At 35.2% G+C, this 18622-nt stretch overlaps 1 protein-coding gene across 1 annotated transcript in view; it reads left to right on the top strand.

Annotated features, from left to right (window-relative positions):
- The window catches only part of Thsd7a (thrombospondin type 1 domain containing 7A), a 391409-nt gene that overhangs the window by 237872 nt on the left and 134915 nt on the right, over positions 1 to 18622 (top strand). The window contains exons 5-6 of the mRNA XM_076861588.2: positions 10474 to 10629; positions 12359 to 12571. Coding sequence (XP_076717703.2) covers positions 10474 to 10629; positions 12359 to 12571 — 369 coding nt within the window. The remainder of the gene's footprint in view (positions 1 to 10473; positions 10630 to 12358; positions 12572 to 18622) is intronic.

The raw sequence follows: 18622 nt of genomic DNA, 5'->3' as shown, positions 1-18622 counted from the left end.
GATTATATTTAGCTCAGCAAGTATGTGGAGCTGTTTGTAGATCTTGTTTGATTAGATACGTAAATTCTTTTTCAGTAGTCACTTTGAAACAAAGGCTGTAATTCTTCCAAAATCTAAATGCTAAGAATCTCTATCATTCTATTGTGGATAGCATGCATGTTCTAAACTGCTTATTTTAATTTAGAGTATCTTTTGTCCTGGATAGGGACATTGTACATGGAAATTTGAATTGATAAGGGTGTATTGATTGGAAGATTTCAGTGTGAATTGTATGTACAGTATTCTACAACATGCCCAGGTTAAAAAAAAAAAAAAATCTGTATCGAAGTGCTGCAACAGATGGTACATCCCTAAAGAAAGGGAGTGAGGTGTTCATCAAGCTGCTGATACAATTGGTGAGGTTCAAATTCTAACCATGATTGGCATAGCTATAAAGATATGAAGATGTGTATTTTACATTCCCACATGTTTTAAAATGTTATTGTCTTATATAGAATAGGGTCAGTTAGAGAAATTATCTGACATGTGTTCATTTCTATAAATACTGGAAAGGATAGCACAGATCTTTTATTGGCATCAAGACATGAGGATAGTTCTTTTTTGGGCAATATGGCTTTGCATATGGACCTCCCTCTATATTACCTAAAATGGCTAGTAGAATATAAAACTAGACAAAACACACTTTTTCAGTCCTGGAAATGGGAATAGAGTTTCCATCCAGAGTCAGGACCCTTAGAGAAGTTTTTATTTTCCAAGATGATATTGATAAAAATTCAAAGGAATCGGAGGCATCAAGGAAAAGAAACAACAACCCCTGTGAGACTGAATAGAGTTTATGAGAGAAGTAAGCAGCTGAGACTCTCAGGGCACCCCAGCTCAGCAGAGTGAAGCCTGAAGCCAAGTCAGTAAGGGGTCCATCTTTCAAATATCCTGCCTGTCTGCCACAGGCAGCATTCAGAGACCAGCCACAGGAGGCTTAGTCCTTCTCAGAGGAGATAGTCTTCTTGGAACTCTGTCCCTGAGTTATATTGCTGCTCTTGTGCCAGCTCCTTCTTCACCGTCAGTCTCCCAACATCCATAATTGGAAAGTTAGAACTAGAATCTACAGTTGAGGAGGAAAGAAAGAGGGATATTCTTATTATTTTAATCAGGGCATAAGCATCCTTTATTGGAATACTTGGAAAGAAACTCATCTAAATTTATGAAATGTATCCAGCATAATTTTCACTTGCCTATAAACTAAAAATGGATTAAACCTAGTCCTGTAACCCCAACAGAAAAAGCAGCTAGAAAAGTTAGAAGGCATATGTAAAAATACCCTAATTCCTAAGACCAGGGACCACTCAAATGAATAGCTTCCATCTAAAATAGTTTAATGTAAGAAGCAAACAAACAAACAAAAAGTCAGAACTTATCTGACTTGTGACTTCAATATAGTTCAAGTGGTTATGGAAAGAGCCAGCAGGAGTGTGTGCAAGGAGGAGCCCTCTGTGGTAGGGCAGGATGGCCAGGATGAATGTCAGGCTGTCAACTCACTAACTGCATGGATGCAGTGGTGCGTCAATTAGATACTAAAGATGTTAATTATGATGCAGAAAACAGACTCAGGTACTCTTCCTGTATGCTTCCTCTTCCCAGGCTAAAAGGACAAATGACTAATTAAGAAAAATACCTCGACATTGCGTTGTCATCCCAGAGAGGACTAGAAGTAAGCTTAGTAGCACTATTAAAATACCAAGACACAATTCTCAATTATTGTTTAAAATGTGGTTTCAAAATTGGTTAAGAAATAAGTGCATGGTTTTTGGAAAACAATGTGCTGTACTATTTGAAAAATATATGATGGGTTTTACATTTCCATTAAGTGAATCAGTATGAGAAAGAGATGATAAAAGAAATTCCATATATATGAATAAAATTTAGTACATGAACATCAAAAGCTATAAGGAATCACTGCTACTCACAGAATTTTATTAATTTTTATGATAAAGTCTTTATTTGTTTGATACCAATTCTTCAGGGTAAAGTTTTAGTGCCTCTGGCTGAGGTATAAGCAAGTATTGAGTAAACCAAAAATAGAGCCTTCTCAAAGTTAAAACTGGCTTTTTTTTTTAAGAGGAGAAAGGGGAGAGAGAGAGAGGGAGAGAGAGAGAGAGAGAGAGAGAGAGAGAGAGAATATCTTTCTTACAGATGGACACAACACAATGCCTTTTTTATTTTTATGTGGTGCTGAGATTCGAACCTGGGTCCTGCCCATGCTAGGCACGGGCTCTACCGCTGAGCCACAATCCCAGTCCAAAACTGGCTTGTTTAAAATACCCTAACTTACTACCTGTGCACTGGTCATAATGAAGGAAAGTAAAACAACAGAAGCAAAGACACAAACTGAGCACCTGGCTACTGCCCGTCAGCATCATTTGGCACATGGTGTTTGACACAAAGACTGGCTTTACAAAGAGTGGGCGCTGATATTTATTTTAGTAATTGGAAGGAAAACAGAATAAGAAAGAAAAGAAAAGAAGAATGATCTGTAACCAATTTATTTTTGTCTTTGAAATCTCTTTAGGTATCATACTCTCTTACATTTAATCATAAAGTTTGTTCAGTTCTCACATAGAAATTAATATTTAAATCTAAGAGAATTCTTTCATAATTGTGAGTTAGCAATCAAATAAGCTTGCTTGAGGAAATGAAATGCTAATTCAAGAAATAAAATGCTAATTCAAGATTTCCAGAGGAGACATTGAAAAATAAATATAATATCAAGGGTTTTGAAAGCCTAAAATGCTCAGCTGTTTTGCTAAATGGATGAATGAATTATTAAACTTATTGCAATTTTCTCAACCTTTGAGTACTAATGTGTCTTCTGAATGAGTACAGAAAAGGCATATCATAATATAGATAGATCTGAAGCAGACTGAGTGTGAGATCTCTGATATTTTGAAAATCTAAAGATATCTTCATGATTAAAAAAAAAATAAAAATATACGTGTGGTAGATCTGGGGGAATCTTAGAACCAAAAAACAAATGGTTTAAAAGTACTAGATATTAACACGGATAAAAATCTAAACTTTTTAAATTTAAAATACTACAGATTCATTTTCCAATGACTGTCATTCCCAGTTCCTGCTCCTATCCCACAATAATCAAATAGATATTTAAAAACATGCAGTTCTGGTCAAATAATCCTTTATCTTATAGACTTCTAGGAGTTTTATGGAATTGAGAGAAGAACATAGCTTCTACTAATCGCCATATGAGAGTATAGCATAGTGAATAAGTTAAATCCTGTTACCAATCAGCTATGTGACCTTGGGCAGGTTGCATAACATCTCTGTGTCTCATTTTCTCTTGTCTTTAAATTTGGAATTTCAATACTTCATGAGCTTACTATGAGAATGAAAATAATTTATTTAATAAATGCAATATAAATTGTATGTATGTTTGTGTGCTTCTATGCAGACATTACATATTATTGAAACTCCTTCAAGTGTCCTTCAAAAATCTCATGGAGGAGTATTAGAGGTACACAGTAAAGATTAGGTAGCCAAACTGCCTAGATGTAAATCCCAAATCTAGGTATGTGATTTTCCTAGTTGTGTGATTTGGGGCAAGTTACTTAACCTCTCCATATTGTTTCCCTATAAGGGGGATAATGATCCCCACCAAGCAGGGTAATACCTAACCTGTGGGGATTTTGAGAATTAAGTGAATTACTATTGTTAAGTATTTGCAACTGTGTAGCATTGCCTGATACATAGTAAATACTAACAAGCATTTGCTAATAAGTAAAGCATATCCCACTGCAACCACGGTGAAACCCCTCTTCTAGATTTTATTTTTATTCTTCTTACTTTTTTTTGAACATATGACTTGTCAACACTCTTCAGTCAAAGAGCACTGGGAACACACCTGTATTTGAATAAGCTGGTTTATTATTCATTGCAGCAAGGGAGAATGCACAATGGATAATTTATTATTTGTTCCCCCTTTGTTGCACATGGCAACAAAGTGTTTCTGTTTTATTGGAAAAATCTTTAGATTTGCTATAATAAACAATGCTGCAATAACAATTCTTCTAATTATCTCCTGTGGTGAATAACTTATATTTTTTCCAGGGTATTAGAAGTAATATATCTTTTCAACAATTGTGGCATGTTCCACAATTTTTTTTCAAGCTGGTCCAAACCACTTAGATTACCACCAACAAGGTTTGACTCTTTGGGCTGTTTCACATCTTCTCTGGCACTTGGCATTGCCAAACTTTTTACATTTTTGAAAAACCAGTGGATATGTCATTTCAGATTTTATATTTTTATTCAGTTGTATCTGGTTTTTAGTAGCTAAGTGTAATCATTTGCATTATTTTTCTAGCTTATTTTATTCTTTTTGTTGTACTTTGTCTTTGTTTCTCCTTCTTGCCCTCCTTTGAATTTGTTGTACCTGTCTGGTTATCACGTAGCTTGCCTTGCAGAAGTTATACAGCCTTGTACATTTGTGCAAAGAGATTATTACCAAATGAATACAGTCAATAATTAATATAATTCTAAAGACTTTGGAATATTTATCTCTAATCATTCTCCCAATTTTCATATTAAGTAGTTTGTATTTCAGTTAAATCTTGCTATTTATATCTTTCTGCTCAGTTACAACAAATTACCACAATTTCACACCCTCTCTTATAATTCTGAAGGACAGGAGTCTGACATATGTCTCCCCAGAGTAACATCAGGGTTTGGCATGACTCTGTTCCTTTCTGGAGGCTCCAGGCATCTGTTTCTTTGCTCACTTGAAGTGCTCGCAGAATTTTGCTTCTTCTGGGAGGAGGGCTGAGATCTGTTTCCCTGGAGGTTTCAGCTGGGGACTGTTCCCAGCTTCCAGAGGCCACATTCATTTCTTGGGGTCTGGCCCTTTCTGTAAAGGTAGTAATGGCAAATCATTACTTACCATCTTGGATTCTTCTTGCCTTTTTCTGGAACATTGTTCTGTTCCAGGAAGAAAAGGATTTCTGATTTTAAGGGCTCAGGCAATTAAACCAGACTTCCCACATAATCCAAGGTGCATGAACCATCTCAAGGTTCAAGACTTTAATCACATCTGCAAAGGCCATTTGCCAAATGAGACAACACTGTAACAAGGCCCAAAATCTTTAGGGAACCATTTTTCTGTCTGCCATCCTCTTCAATGTTTACCATTACATCTCTGAACTTCATTCTATCCAGAATCTTAGACCCTTTTGTATTCACTTCCCTTTTGATGAAAAAAATAAGGGTTTTTTAAAATATAAATTTCCCTTATACTGCTCTATTATAGTAAAGCTTTTATTTTCTGTCTGAATCAACCTTCCTTTATCCCTAATAATTAAAGATCTCTTGATAGGCAATTGTAGGCTTCCCATTAGGCCATTAAAAATGGAAATTTCTGTGACCTGGGATCAGTACTGTACTAGGAAATAGACCAGATTTAGGAGTATAATACTATGCTAGATTAGATTCATATTGTAGATTTGGGGAATTCTCTAAGGATTTTCTCTATTTGTGATCTGAGTTTTATAATTAAAAGGATTTATTTAAAAAATAACCTATAGACTTCTGCTTTCAGAAAAATAGAGATGTAATTTCTATACTAAATTTTAAAATTCCCTAGAAAGTATATAGAAAACAAACTACAAGAAGACTAAAACTTGTAGAGAAGAAAACACAGAAGTACAGACCTCGGCCCCCCTACCCCCGTAAGTTCCCATGGCTTTCCTTTTGCCTCCTGTATCTGAGACTTGGAGCTAAAGCAGCCAACAACCCAGAAATGCAAGTGGTCATAGATTTTAAAAGTCTAATCAAACGCCTGCTCTTTCTAGCCAAATAAAAGATCAATATGACATGACACAAACTTTAGGTAATAATTCTATTACAGCCAGAAACACAGATAAAGAGCTTGGCCATACCTTATATGTACCAGCAGAGCCTATAGGGAGACTCAGTTTTCACTATTACATAATGAGGTACCAGCACTTCTGCTGGGTGCTGTCAAAGAAAGTCAAGCAGAGAACAGGCCCTGCATCCTAGATGTTGGTAATGAACTCCCACCATGGTGTTGGTAAAGCAATGGGGAACCAGAATATCCACATCCTCACAGTGACTAACAGCTCCCCCCACACACTGTCAATGAAAGGCAGGCCTTCACTCTCAACTCCTAGGAACACCGTAGCACCCTTTCCTGTGTTGGAACAGTCATAAATAGCCAGTTGGGAAAAAAGAAAGATTTGAAAATGATCTAAAGACTTGTTACACAGCACTAAAAAATGTCCAGGTTGACATCACTCATCATATCAAGAACCAAGAAAATTTTAAATTGAATAGAAAACAGTCAATGAATGCCAACCAACACTGAGATGGTGTAGTGATTAGAATTATCTAACAAGATTTTACAGAACATATGATAAAAATGCTTCAATGTTTATGTGCATGCTTGGAACAAAACATAAAACACTTCAGTCAAGAAACTGAAGATAAGAGCCAAGTGGAAATTTTAGATCTCAAAAATAAAGCAAATAAAAATTTTTATTCATGGCTTATCACATAATGAAGGAGATAGAGGAAAGAAGTGAAGGATTGAAATACAGAGAAATAGAAATGACCTAAACTGGGCCTAGAGATGTAACTCAGTGGTAAAATGAAGGTCTTAGCATGCACACAGCTCTGGGTTCAATTCCCAGCCCCACTGGCCAGTGGAGATAAAGTATATTGTAGGGAAAAAAAATGAAAAAGTTGTTTCAGGAACCTGTGAGTCTGTAACAAAAGATCTCATATTTATGATTAGAGTTTTAGAAGGAGAGGAAAAAGAAGACAGAGGTTTTTGTTTTTGTTGTTGTTGTTTTTAAAGTTTCTAAAAAAAAGTAATGGCTAAAAACTTTTCAAATATGGCAAGAACGTAATTTTACAGATTCAAGAAGTTGCATAAGTCTCCAAAAGGTTAAACTAAAAGAAATGCATTATATTACAATATGAAAACTAAAGATAAGGAAAAAATACTTGAAAGCAGTCAGAGAAAAAATGACACTCCAGCTAGACAGAAAAGATAGTTTGAATGATAGTGAATCAGGAACCTTATAGACCAGGAAAAAGTGACAAAATATTTTTTAAATGCTAAAGTAAAAGAATTGTCAACTTAAACCTCACTTGAGTCCAAACATAAAATAAATCTAATAAAAAATCTAATAAAGTTACAATATATTGTTTACAAAAAAAATTGTCAACTAAAAATTCAGTACTCAGAAAAAAGCATCCCTCTGAAATTAAGGAGAAATAAAGATATTTTTAGGTGAAGGAAAACTAGAAGAATTTGTTGCCAGATTTGTTTCATAGTATAGTTTTGTAACATCTTACCATTGAGGGAAACTAGGTAAAGAATGTATAGAATCTCCATCAAATTATAGTTTCATGTGAATTTATAGTTATCTCAAAAATATTCAATTTAAAAATTATATATTAGCTGTCTCTTTGGATTATCCATCAGATAGATATTCAGAATACCTCATTGATTACATTGATGGAAACATAAGTCTTAAGTCTATTATAACAGTCCTTTTCCATTTAAAATGTTATAAACTTAAAAAAAATATAAAAACATTTCAGACATACAACAATATAACAATATACCACTCTCAATTTTTAGGGTTTTTTTTTGGTAACCCTAAAGAAGTTCAAACATTGTGATCTCATGAAGTATGTGATATGCATTTAATTGAATATATTTTCTATCATATGACATCAAAATGTCTATTTTATTTTCAAGAAATCAACAATCAGGTGTTTAAAAATATGTAAAATATTTCTACAGAAATTGTACTGCATGAAAAACTTTCTAAGTAGTAAAATTATACATGAACAATAAGTGTGTTACTTATAGAAAAATTCAGATCTCAATATTTGGCAATATTAGTTCAACAGCAAACACTATGTTGTATAACAAAGACCTGCAGGAATTATATCCCACAGGTATGAACAGGATCCCAGTAAGGTCTTATGAGTTTGTCCTTTACTTTATTGATTGTATCACACTGATTCCAAATAACTCTTGGGGCAACTGCAAAAATGTGATTGACTTATATTGAAGAACTCAGATAATATTGGGATTTGCATTATCAATACATACTCTATTTACAAGACAACCTATAATGAAAATCATCAAGGGAATAGAATTTACACAAATATATATTCTCTCCTTGTTTCTTTGATTAATGGGAAAAGCCTACATCTATATAAAAGCACGTCTAAAAAATAGAGATCACTTGTCAAGAATTATATTATTTCAGGGTTTACTTGGTTGGCTTAGCAACTATGCCCCTCTCAAGAGTATTTTGCTTTAGCAATACTTTCTGAGCCTTTATTCATCACCTTTCTCTTCTAGTAGCTCAAGAAGATTTCATGACTGATTATTCTGTTTGATGCATTCAAAATACCCCAAAAAGCTAAAATTAAACTTTCAAAGAGAATAGCCAGAGAAGCTGAAATACAATGTAGAAGTTTGTTTCCTTAATAAAGCCTTGCTTCTCTCCCGAATTCTTCAACCATACGTATAAATTTCTTCAAACTCATAGTCTTCAAGATTGCATGCCCCTTAGACTTTGTTTGATATAACTATTATTTCCAAAAATATATATATTAATACCAAGGCTTAAAGTGATTTATAATCAATTGAAAGAAAATGCTGGAGGACTTTCAGGTCTCCATTACACCAAACTTCTAATTTAAATGAGTCTGAAAAACGCTACAAGTGAAAGGATGAAAGTGAAAGTACTTATGTTAATTTTGCTGCATAGTATAGACTCTTCTGCCTATATGGGTCTTAAAAATAATTCATTTTTATGTGAAATGTGTATCATTTTGTCAAGGTTTTCTTCTTTATTCACAGAAAGTGAATCATTTATTTTTGTATTTTCTATCATTACCATGTCAAGTACTTTCACCATTAGAAAGCAATAAAATTAATCATTTTTGGCTTTGGCTGATGTTATGCTATGCATAGCAATAATCCTTTTAACTTGAGTGAGCATGCTTGCTGTGCTCTATACTAAGCAAATTAGAGGTGCCCTGTCATTTATTTTCACTATAGTCCATGTGGGAAGTGAAGGGATAAGGGGATAAGCACTTCTTGGAGGAAGAAGAAAAAAATAAAATCTGCAGAATATTTTTCAAAACAAAAACTGTCAGTAAGAGAAGTCAACATAATGGCCTTTAGGTAGCATGTGTGGTTGTGTGTTCTTGTGTGTGTAGAAACTTAAGGGGCGCATGACTTAAGGGACTTACAATTTGCCTTAGAGTTTAAACTATAAATAGACATAATCAGTACTTAAATTTAAAAATCATAGCTTAAAATATTTTAACATTTTTATGAGTTTCTAGATGCAATCTCAGCAACTAGAATTAGACAGTTCTCTCACATAAGGAGAATGACAAATAGCTAAGTCTCTGTTATTTAAGTCCTTTATTCTGCAAGCATGGGCTCTCCAAATTATCAGAGTGAAACAGGAATTAACTTTTATAAAAGGGAATATGTGACCAAGATACTTATTAATTAAATATTTTTCAGCAAAAGTAACTATAGCCATGGAGTGAAAGATGATATATAGATAGATAGATGATAGAGAGGTAGACAAGCAGCTAATTCTCTTCTTCTGTTCATATGAATACCTTCCTCTCTTACTAATTTTTAACCAGTTCTGTAGCCATACTATGGATATATCTTGACATATACTTTCAAATATACGTGTATACCAAAGACCCAAACTCTAGGCATCAAAAAGATAGAAGCATGCACAAGCAACATGTACCCATGGTCCACTTATAAACAATTATTAATTATGGTCCTTAGCAATTCTTAGATTTTGGTCACATATACAGATAATATACTTTGCAAAAGTTCTGGAAAGCACTGTGTGAGTCAAAGATGGAGTAGAAAAAGTAGCTCCCTATGAGCTTTAACTTCCTCATATCCATGTGACACCTCTTAATACCTATGGACTGATAGGAACAGGAGTTTGCTCCATCAGAAGCCACACAGTGGACTTATTTTTTTATATTTATTGAAACTGCTTTGTCCCTCTTCCTGTGCTGGGTCCTCTAAAGCAGATTCTACTTTCTTAAACTCTACCTTAGAGTTCACTTTAAGGATTACTTTATTGAGTAGGAGAGTTGCATTTTTCATTATTAACTACATGGCTAATTGGTGGTAAAGCTGGTAATAGCTTGCAAGACTTGTGGTCCAGTTTCTTTTGATTAAACTATACTGCTTCTTTTGTTACTCACTCCTCTTTTTATTCTCAGGATATAGTTGAGAAGCATTGAAATAATATTCTGGTGCTACATCTTTTAAGCATTTTCCTTTTTCATACATACAGACGAGTCATACTGTTGACTACAACAATTGCTTTTGGTTTAGTTCTTAGCATATATCTCTATTCTTTTTCCAAACAGCCTCAAAACCAGTGGATTCGAAATTATGCACTGGCCCAGTCCCTAACACGACACAGCTGTGCCACATTCCTTGTCCAATTGAATGTGAGGTTTCTCCTTGGTCTGCTTGGGGACCTTGTACTTATGAAAATTGTGATGACCAGCAAGGCAAAAAAGGTATGTACTATTGACATGACATGTCACATCTTGGATCATTTTTTAAAATGCTGTTCTGTGTTCCTTGTGATTATTCGTTTATGATACTTTCAAGAATGGCTAAGGAATACGGATTTCAAAGATGAGTAACCTAGTCTGGTGATGATACCAGAAGATGAAAACAGAAGAACATAGGCCAGATGCTTTATATTTGAGACAACATGATGGAAAACATTCAAAACAGTTTAGTTCAGAGTTTAAAATGAGCTGTGATTTCAGACAGACCTGGATTGGAAAACCTACTCTGTCATTTTTGGTTTAGATAAGTTAATGCATTTTTCTAAATCTTTGTCTCCTTACCTGTAAAAGGCACGTAATAATATCTGACAAATATATCTGATTAAAATAAATTAATTAATTTTTTAAAATCTTGTATTTTGAAGACATATACTTATGAAATAGAGATACAATTGATATATAACAAGTTAGTAATAATTATCATAATTACATGAATGTTTTCATATTAATCAAGTTTAGATTTTAAAGGAATATTTGAAATCTGGAATGTACAGTGGTACTTTAAAATAACAGTTATTGTTTAACCAAAATTTTATAAACCTTAATTCCTTTAAATTGTTGTTTTAGAGAATAAAGCTTGGGCTGGGGTCGTAGCTCAGTGGTAGAGCACTTTTCTAGCATGTGTTAAGCCCAGGGTTCAATTCTAAACACCACATATGAATAAATAAAGATCCATTGACTTCTAAAAAGTAATATTTAAAAAAAATCTTAAAAAAAATAGAATCAATGGCAAAAACAGAAAAATTCAGAGCCTGGCCCATAGCTAGTGCCCAGTAATCAGAGCTCCTTATTAATTTGAAGGTCAACATATGTTTTTTTAAAAACGTCACTACTTTTTTAATGCAAATGACAATGTCTAAGAGATATAGAATAAATTCAGTGGTTTACTTCATGATGCACCACATAATCTCATAATTGAAAACATTTTCCTGTTTTGTTTCAAAGGACAGCCTTCTAATTATTCTAGTATGTTCCCATAGCAATAAACAGACTTGTTAATTGTGGTTTACATTGTCAGGAAAAGCAGAACTTAGGTGTGATTGAAACCTTGAGCAGAATGTTAAATATTCCACATTGAAGCCAGAATGGTTTAGGTCCTGAATTCAAATTTCCGGAGTCTAAATTCAGTGGAGGCTCAAGAACAATTTCTCTGGAACCATCCAATTTCTCAGAGGTTCCTTTCCCAAATTCAATCATGTGATAAGTGCTGAAGAATGAAAAGTAATAGAATTTTCACTTGATCATGAATATTTCTGAATAGCCTGAGATTTCATTGGTTTTTTGAAAGCTGTTTAGAATTTCCAAGTCTATCTACCAAAATCTATCTCTTGTTTCTTTTTTCTCTCTCTCTCTCCCTTTCTCCTATCTCTCTCCACACTGAGCCTTATGAGTGACACAGAACTATTTGACTTTTTTTTTTTGCTTTATCTATTCTGCAGTAAACTAAAACCAAAACTCTTCTTTCCATTCTGTTTATTCGTTCATTCATTTCAAAAACAGTTTATGGGTTCACATTGGGGTACAATTTGGGGATACATGCACTAGTGATTCAAAACAGACATGACTTCTACCATCTACCCACATCCCACATTCACATGGGGTTTCATTCAGCTTTCTGAAATACTGCACCCCTGATGTTAACAATAAATATTTTCTTTCCCCGATAATTCAGGCTTCAAACTGAGGAAGCGGCGCATTACCAATGAGCCCACTGGGGGATCTGGGGGTACTGGAAACTGCCCTCATTTGCTGGAAGCCATTCCCTGTGAAGAGCCATCCTGCTATGAGTGGAAAGCAGTGAGGCTTGGAGATTGTGAGCCAGATAACGGAAAGGAGTGTGGTCCAGGCACTCAGGTTCAAGAGGTGGTGTGCATCAACAGTGATGGTAAGCCAGAAACATCTATCCCAATTTTCTGAATATCTGTTTAACGTTGGACATATGCTTTACCTCATGTTAAAATCTTGGGTCTTCTCTCATTATAACTGGTTCTAATTACGAAGAGTGAGCTACCTCTCTCCCTTGGATGGATGGATGGATGGATGGATGGATAGATAGACAGATGGTGCCATCAATCTCAAGGCAGCACTATAGAGATACACCATCAATCATCACAGGGAATTCTAAAATTTTAACACAGAATGAATAAGAGCTAAACCATCATCAGGGCAAATCGCCAAATTCCAAATAACAAGGAAAGAAAATCGTTAATATTGTTTTATTTACCAAAGAAATTTGAATGTAAATGGAGGAGGGTCATAAAAGTCAGTTAACTTGACTCTGTAAGTCTTTTTCCCTCACATTGTGTCTGCATGAAGGAATTTTATTCCCCAACCACTAGGCCTTTTGCAGCAGTGTTTCCAGTCAGCCCTCTCCTACCCTCTGGGCACCCCCTCTTCAAATGTCAGAACCAGTGGATAATGTTTTCTACAAGGTTCTTTTCCCTAGCCACAGTAATCACCTTAGACTATTACAACTACTCTTTGTCTGGTAAAATATTCTGTCTTGATGTCATCTGATGCACCCTTTAGATTGTTCTCAAGAGCACTATTATTGTTTGGGAGAGAAACTGTTATCCTCAGCAATCCCAAGTCACAGAGGAACCACAGGACTCCCTCAGACACAGTTTAAAACCTCTGAACAAGATCATGTCCAAGAGTCCTTCTAGCTCTCAAATCCTGTGACTCTGCACATGGGAGAAATGTGAGCACCGAACCCAAGGGTCTCATGGTTGACAGTTTATGCTGTTTATGGCATATGCAAAAGCATCCTGGTGCCCCCCGGAGTGCTGGAACATCTGGTAACCTTCATAATTCCTTCGGTCCTATTTTCTTATAGCAAGCAGAATTGTTTCCTCCTGTGACTCAGTCACTGTTCAGTAGTAAAGAAAAATCCTCTCTGGGGTGGGAGACTGACAGCCACTGACATTACTGAGAAATTAGTCTTTTGACTTTGAAACACATAATGCCACCTATGTCCAGGGTCTTTGGTCACCATGCAGGAGAGAGCATGGGAAATTCTGAACGAATGAGTGCTTGATGATGAATTTTACACAATCTGCTTTGTTCTATGAAGGTGTAATTAGCCATGATACATCCTCTCTTTAGCTATTCCCCATTCTATTCAAAAGAGAAAGAAAAGGATAAAGTAACACTTAGAGATTGGCATACAGGAAAAGAAAGCAAAAGAAACAATTTTTGTCTCTACTCACACTTCAAATACTGCTTTAGAGTCGTGTAGTGGAACTCTATATTATCTCCTGAATTGCTAAAAAAAAAAAAAAAATTAAGGGTCATATTTAACTTTAACATTGTATTAATTCTTTTCTCAGTCGAAATAATTGTTTTCTCCTTCTGAAGATCTAGGAAGGAATTAAAAGTCCCAGCTACTGTAAAATGGTTTTTCTACGTGAAACGAAATGCTAAGACAAAAAAAAAGTGATTGTGTGTGGAAATTCTGCCTCAGTGTTATCCAACAAAAAAATCCAATCCAACTCAGTGCAACAATTTTCCTGGATATTTGTGGGAACAGTTTATATTTTATATAGAATAGAGGAGCCAGCTATTTAAAAGATATCAGTGGCTAATTTTAATTTTTTCAAATAAAAATTATTTTGTAACACAATCACTTCTTCAGTTATTGTGAAACACTAAAAAGTAAACAGAGGTCTGAGTTTGTTTTGTCCAGTTGTACTAGAAAGGAATGTTTGTTATAACCTAAAAAGCCAGTTGGTAACTCTGAAGACAAAAGCCACTTTCACTTTGCCAGCCTCACAGACAGAATGAATTTTAAAATGTAAGAAGTATGCAAATGATATCCAATTTGTTATTATTGTCCTTTATCTCTCAGTCATTAAATTTTATCTGCTGACATTAGTGTAAATTTAATATTTTGGTGATTTTATACAGAGGTGTGTAAAATCAAGAGAATCTTTTTTTTTTTTTTTGGTTGGAATCCTAGAGCTGCCTCAAATCTGTATATGATGGAGACACAATAGGGCTGATAGAATAAAAGCAAAAGCCAGAGACCTGTAAATACTACTCCAGTATTATCATGTGGTCACCCGGTAAGTGCTTAGCAGCTGCACCAAATGTTGTTTTGTAATTAAATTGGGCCCAGGGAATTAAAGTTGATTAGTAGTACAGACTCTACCCCCAGGCCTAGGCTGCAGCTATGGATTTTGTTTTATAATTAAGTTAAAGTTCGACTAGGGACATGGAGAATTGGAGCCTGTGAACCCAGAAAATAATGAAAAGACTTTTTTACCCTCCCACATTCCTCACAAATTTCACAACTTTGTTAATGACTTGAAAGCATTTAATGTCTCTATTTTCCTTCCCTGAAATATTCTTTGTCTAGGTTTCCAGAGATCATTAGGATTTGTTGCTGCTGTTCATTTTTCCCATGTTTTTCTAAGTAGCAAGTTGAAGAATGTTGAGAGAAAAGTCAGGCAGAATCTTGTATAGGTTCTGACAGGGGAGTGGAACAGAATCCAACAATAGAGCTCAGAAGACAGACTCTTCAAAAGGAGATGAACATTTTATGTACTAGAAAGTTAAAGATATTAGCATGGGAGTTTTGACCTGCTCTGTTTCCAATCTGGACCAAATCATCCCTCCCTAGGCAATCTGGGGGCCCTCACTCACTGGACCCACTCGCTGGAGGTCACCATATTGATGCCCAACTTAGTGAAGATACCCCATAGACATAACACACTACATCTCAGAACTCTTGGGCCAAATTATATTGCCATATTGTGTGCATGTATAAATATGAACGACAAATCTCATCAGTATGTACAACTATAATGTACCAACTTAAAAAAATGTGGAAAAAAAGAAATTAAAGATATCAGAAAAGCAATTCTAGCTCTCTAACACAGATGGAGAAACTATCCAAAAATGGATGACGGAGAATCCTAGAGGATGTTACATCTTTGTAAGCACCCCAAATCTACCCTATTTTAATTCTTGTGACCTTTGTCTTTTTTATTTAAAGATGGAAATTTGGTGATCTGAGAGTATTTTGTTTCCTAAATTGGTTGGCTAGAGGCAGAACAAAAGCTATTAAACTTGAAGCAAGGGGAGGGAGAATGTATTGTCTTATTTATTACTTGAGTGTAAACTAAATATTGTTTCCTTTTTTTCTCCCCTTTGTTGAAAAACTAAATAAATCATGACATTCATACTTTGGTACATTGGCTCCTTTTCAGATACCAGAGAATTGACACCATTCCCACTGAATTTCAAAAACTCCATTTTCTTATTCGACTTTCTGTATTATGTGGTAAAGTGATGAGCCACAGCAGTGGAAATGCCTGTGCTTCTGCACTACATTTAGTTTTTCCATATTAATGAAAGTTATTGTATAACCAATGACAGTGACAGGTACAACTCACTCTCATACTTGATCCAGAATTTTGAAACCAAAAAAATAATATTCTGCTGAAGTAAAGCAGTACAACCGTTCAGCCTTATGAAGATCTTAATGGCACTGAGTCATTGAAGGTCACCGGCCAGGGCTGTCATTGCTTATTGTGCCATGGGTGAATAGGAACGTCTCCATTACTAAAAAGTCTCAGCACCATAGCAAACAGGCTGGATTCTCTTGACACAGAAAACCTGTGATTGAGAGATGTTGAAATTAGCATGAGATAAGCCTTTAAAGCAAGAACTTCCCTTCTGCTGGGGACTTTTTCTACCTATCATTAAAAGTATTTGAAGAACTGACTGAAAATACTTGGGGAAAGAGACTTTAGCATTCACAGCACTGGCTTCTCATGTGACTATTGAAACTTTCTTCCTTCTGGATTGGGTGTGAATCCATATCTGAGTGGAGAGAAGGGAAGATGAATACTGTTCCTTACCTGAGTAGTATTGATGTCATACTTCTTTAATCTCATGTGGCTGGTATCAAGAGGAATATAAACTCATATTTCAATATCTTAAGGCAAACACAGGAATAAACATGTTAAACATATTGAAAATTTGTACCTCTAGAAAACAGGAATTTAAGCCTTAAGAGTACAATTTGAGAGCTGGGGTTGTGGCTTAGTGGCAGGGCACATGCCTAGCATGTGTGAGGCACTGGGTTTGATTCTCAGTACCACATATAAAATATTAAAATAAAGATCCATTAACAACTAAAAAATATTTTTTAAAAAAAGTGCACAATTTGATGCATTTTATAAACTATAAACACTGAATTAATTTGTCTAACTATGTATTCATTTGGACGAGAACAGAAGTAGGTCAAAGAGTAAGATGTGGAACAAATCACTGCAAGATTAGAAAGATCTGGAGCTCTGGAGGTTAATTTTTTGACAGACTCAAAACCCTCATATATTCTCTCAAAAGTATAAGGTGATTGAATATTAAGATGCCTAATATTTATTGAAGATTCATTCTCAGAAAAAGCCAGAAAGAAGGGAGAATAAAGTAGAACAACCAACAGTAAAAAAAAAAAATAAAAAAAAATAAAAAAAAATAATAATAAAAAAATAAATAAATAAAAAATAAAGTAGCTAAACAGAGAAGGAGGCATGTGTCTCTGGTACCCAAAACCACCCCCAGGTTCAGTGATTCACTAGGAGGACTTAAAAGACACTGCATGTACTTGTACCCACAACTGTGATTTCTTATGATCAGCAAAAGCAAAATGTACATGGGGCAAAGTCCAGAAGAAATCATGCATGAGCTTCGAGGGGCTCCCAGTGGAGTCACACAGGATGTACTTAATTTCTCCACCAATGAGTTGTGACAACACATGGGGAGTCCTGTCCACCAGTGAAGCTCACTTGAGCTAGAAGTCAAGGACTTAGTGGAGGTGAGCCATGAAATCACTCTCTGTCTAGTACATGCCAATATTCCAGAGTCCCTGAAGGAAAGTAGACATTCAACCTAAGCCACATTGTTTATATAAACACTATAAGCACAGAAAGCCACCCTTATCATGTAGAGAATGGTAGAGTCCTTCAGAAATTCAAGTACCCAGATGCAAATCAAGAGCCAAACTTGTACGAGAATCCAAGCTGCTATGTGAATTTTTTTCTTCAGAGAAAAAACAGAATGATAAACTTAATCTAATTAAGTTTGACATGCAGGAGCGTAAATTAAATCTTAAATCTAATGGTTCTAAAAGTAAAGGAGATGATTTTTTTTTTCATATTCTCACAGCAATTATAAGCCCACAACTGCTGACTGGAAAGAGGAAGGTGGGTTCCAGAAATTTCTAATATTCCATGTTGTCCAGACAACCTTGCTGTTTAAGGGCAATCAGCCAATAGTTTTGGCAGCAGAATCTGAGATGGGTGAAAAGATCCAGTAAAAGGGACCCTAGGGGATCCAAACTGAACCGCCATACTGACCATTACAAAAGAAGATCCAATGACAGTGGAAGGAATATAGATGTTACCTAACCTTAAAGGAACCCACCACCTGATACTACATTAAAGAGGATATGCAGTTTTCCAGTTTAGGAAAAGGCTATAATGGGACATTTTGGTTGATAAATATTTGGTACTCTCTGCATTCCTGACATAACAAGATACAAGAGCTGAGTTTTTCTGCAAAATAGGAGAATTTTTTTAAGTTACTTCTCACAGTGTGGGGAGAGATGCAGGGATTTGTGAGTGGTAAAGGCAAGTGCAAGAAGGGTCTAGTAGGACAAGAGTAAGAATCTGAAAGAAGAAAGATAAAATATTTGAAGAAGGCCACAGCTAACTAGAAATGTCCTTTGTTATGAAATGAATTCCTCAGTCTTGTTTTTGTTTTTTTTTTTTAATGGTGTTACCAACTTCTTGAGGTAGCACTTCTTTTGCTCTAAAATGTATTAGATTCAACAATGAGTGATATGCTCACCTTAGGAATGACCAATCAATTATGAGACAGAGGGGGCAAAATATTAGAATCAAAATTATTAGTAGAGGGCTGGGGTTGT

The sequence above is a fragment of the Callospermophilus lateralis genome, chromosome 1 (assembly GCF_048772815.1).
Source record: "Callospermophilus lateralis isolate mCalLat2 chromosome 1, mCalLat2.hap1, whole genome shotgun sequence".
Classification (NCBI taxonomy): domain Eukaryota; kingdom Metazoa; phylum Chordata; class Mammalia; order Rodentia; family Sciuridae; genus Callospermophilus; species Callospermophilus lateralis.
The sequence above is the reverse complement of the archived record's forward strand: the minus strand, read 5'-3'. Positions and strand labels throughout refer to the sequence as shown.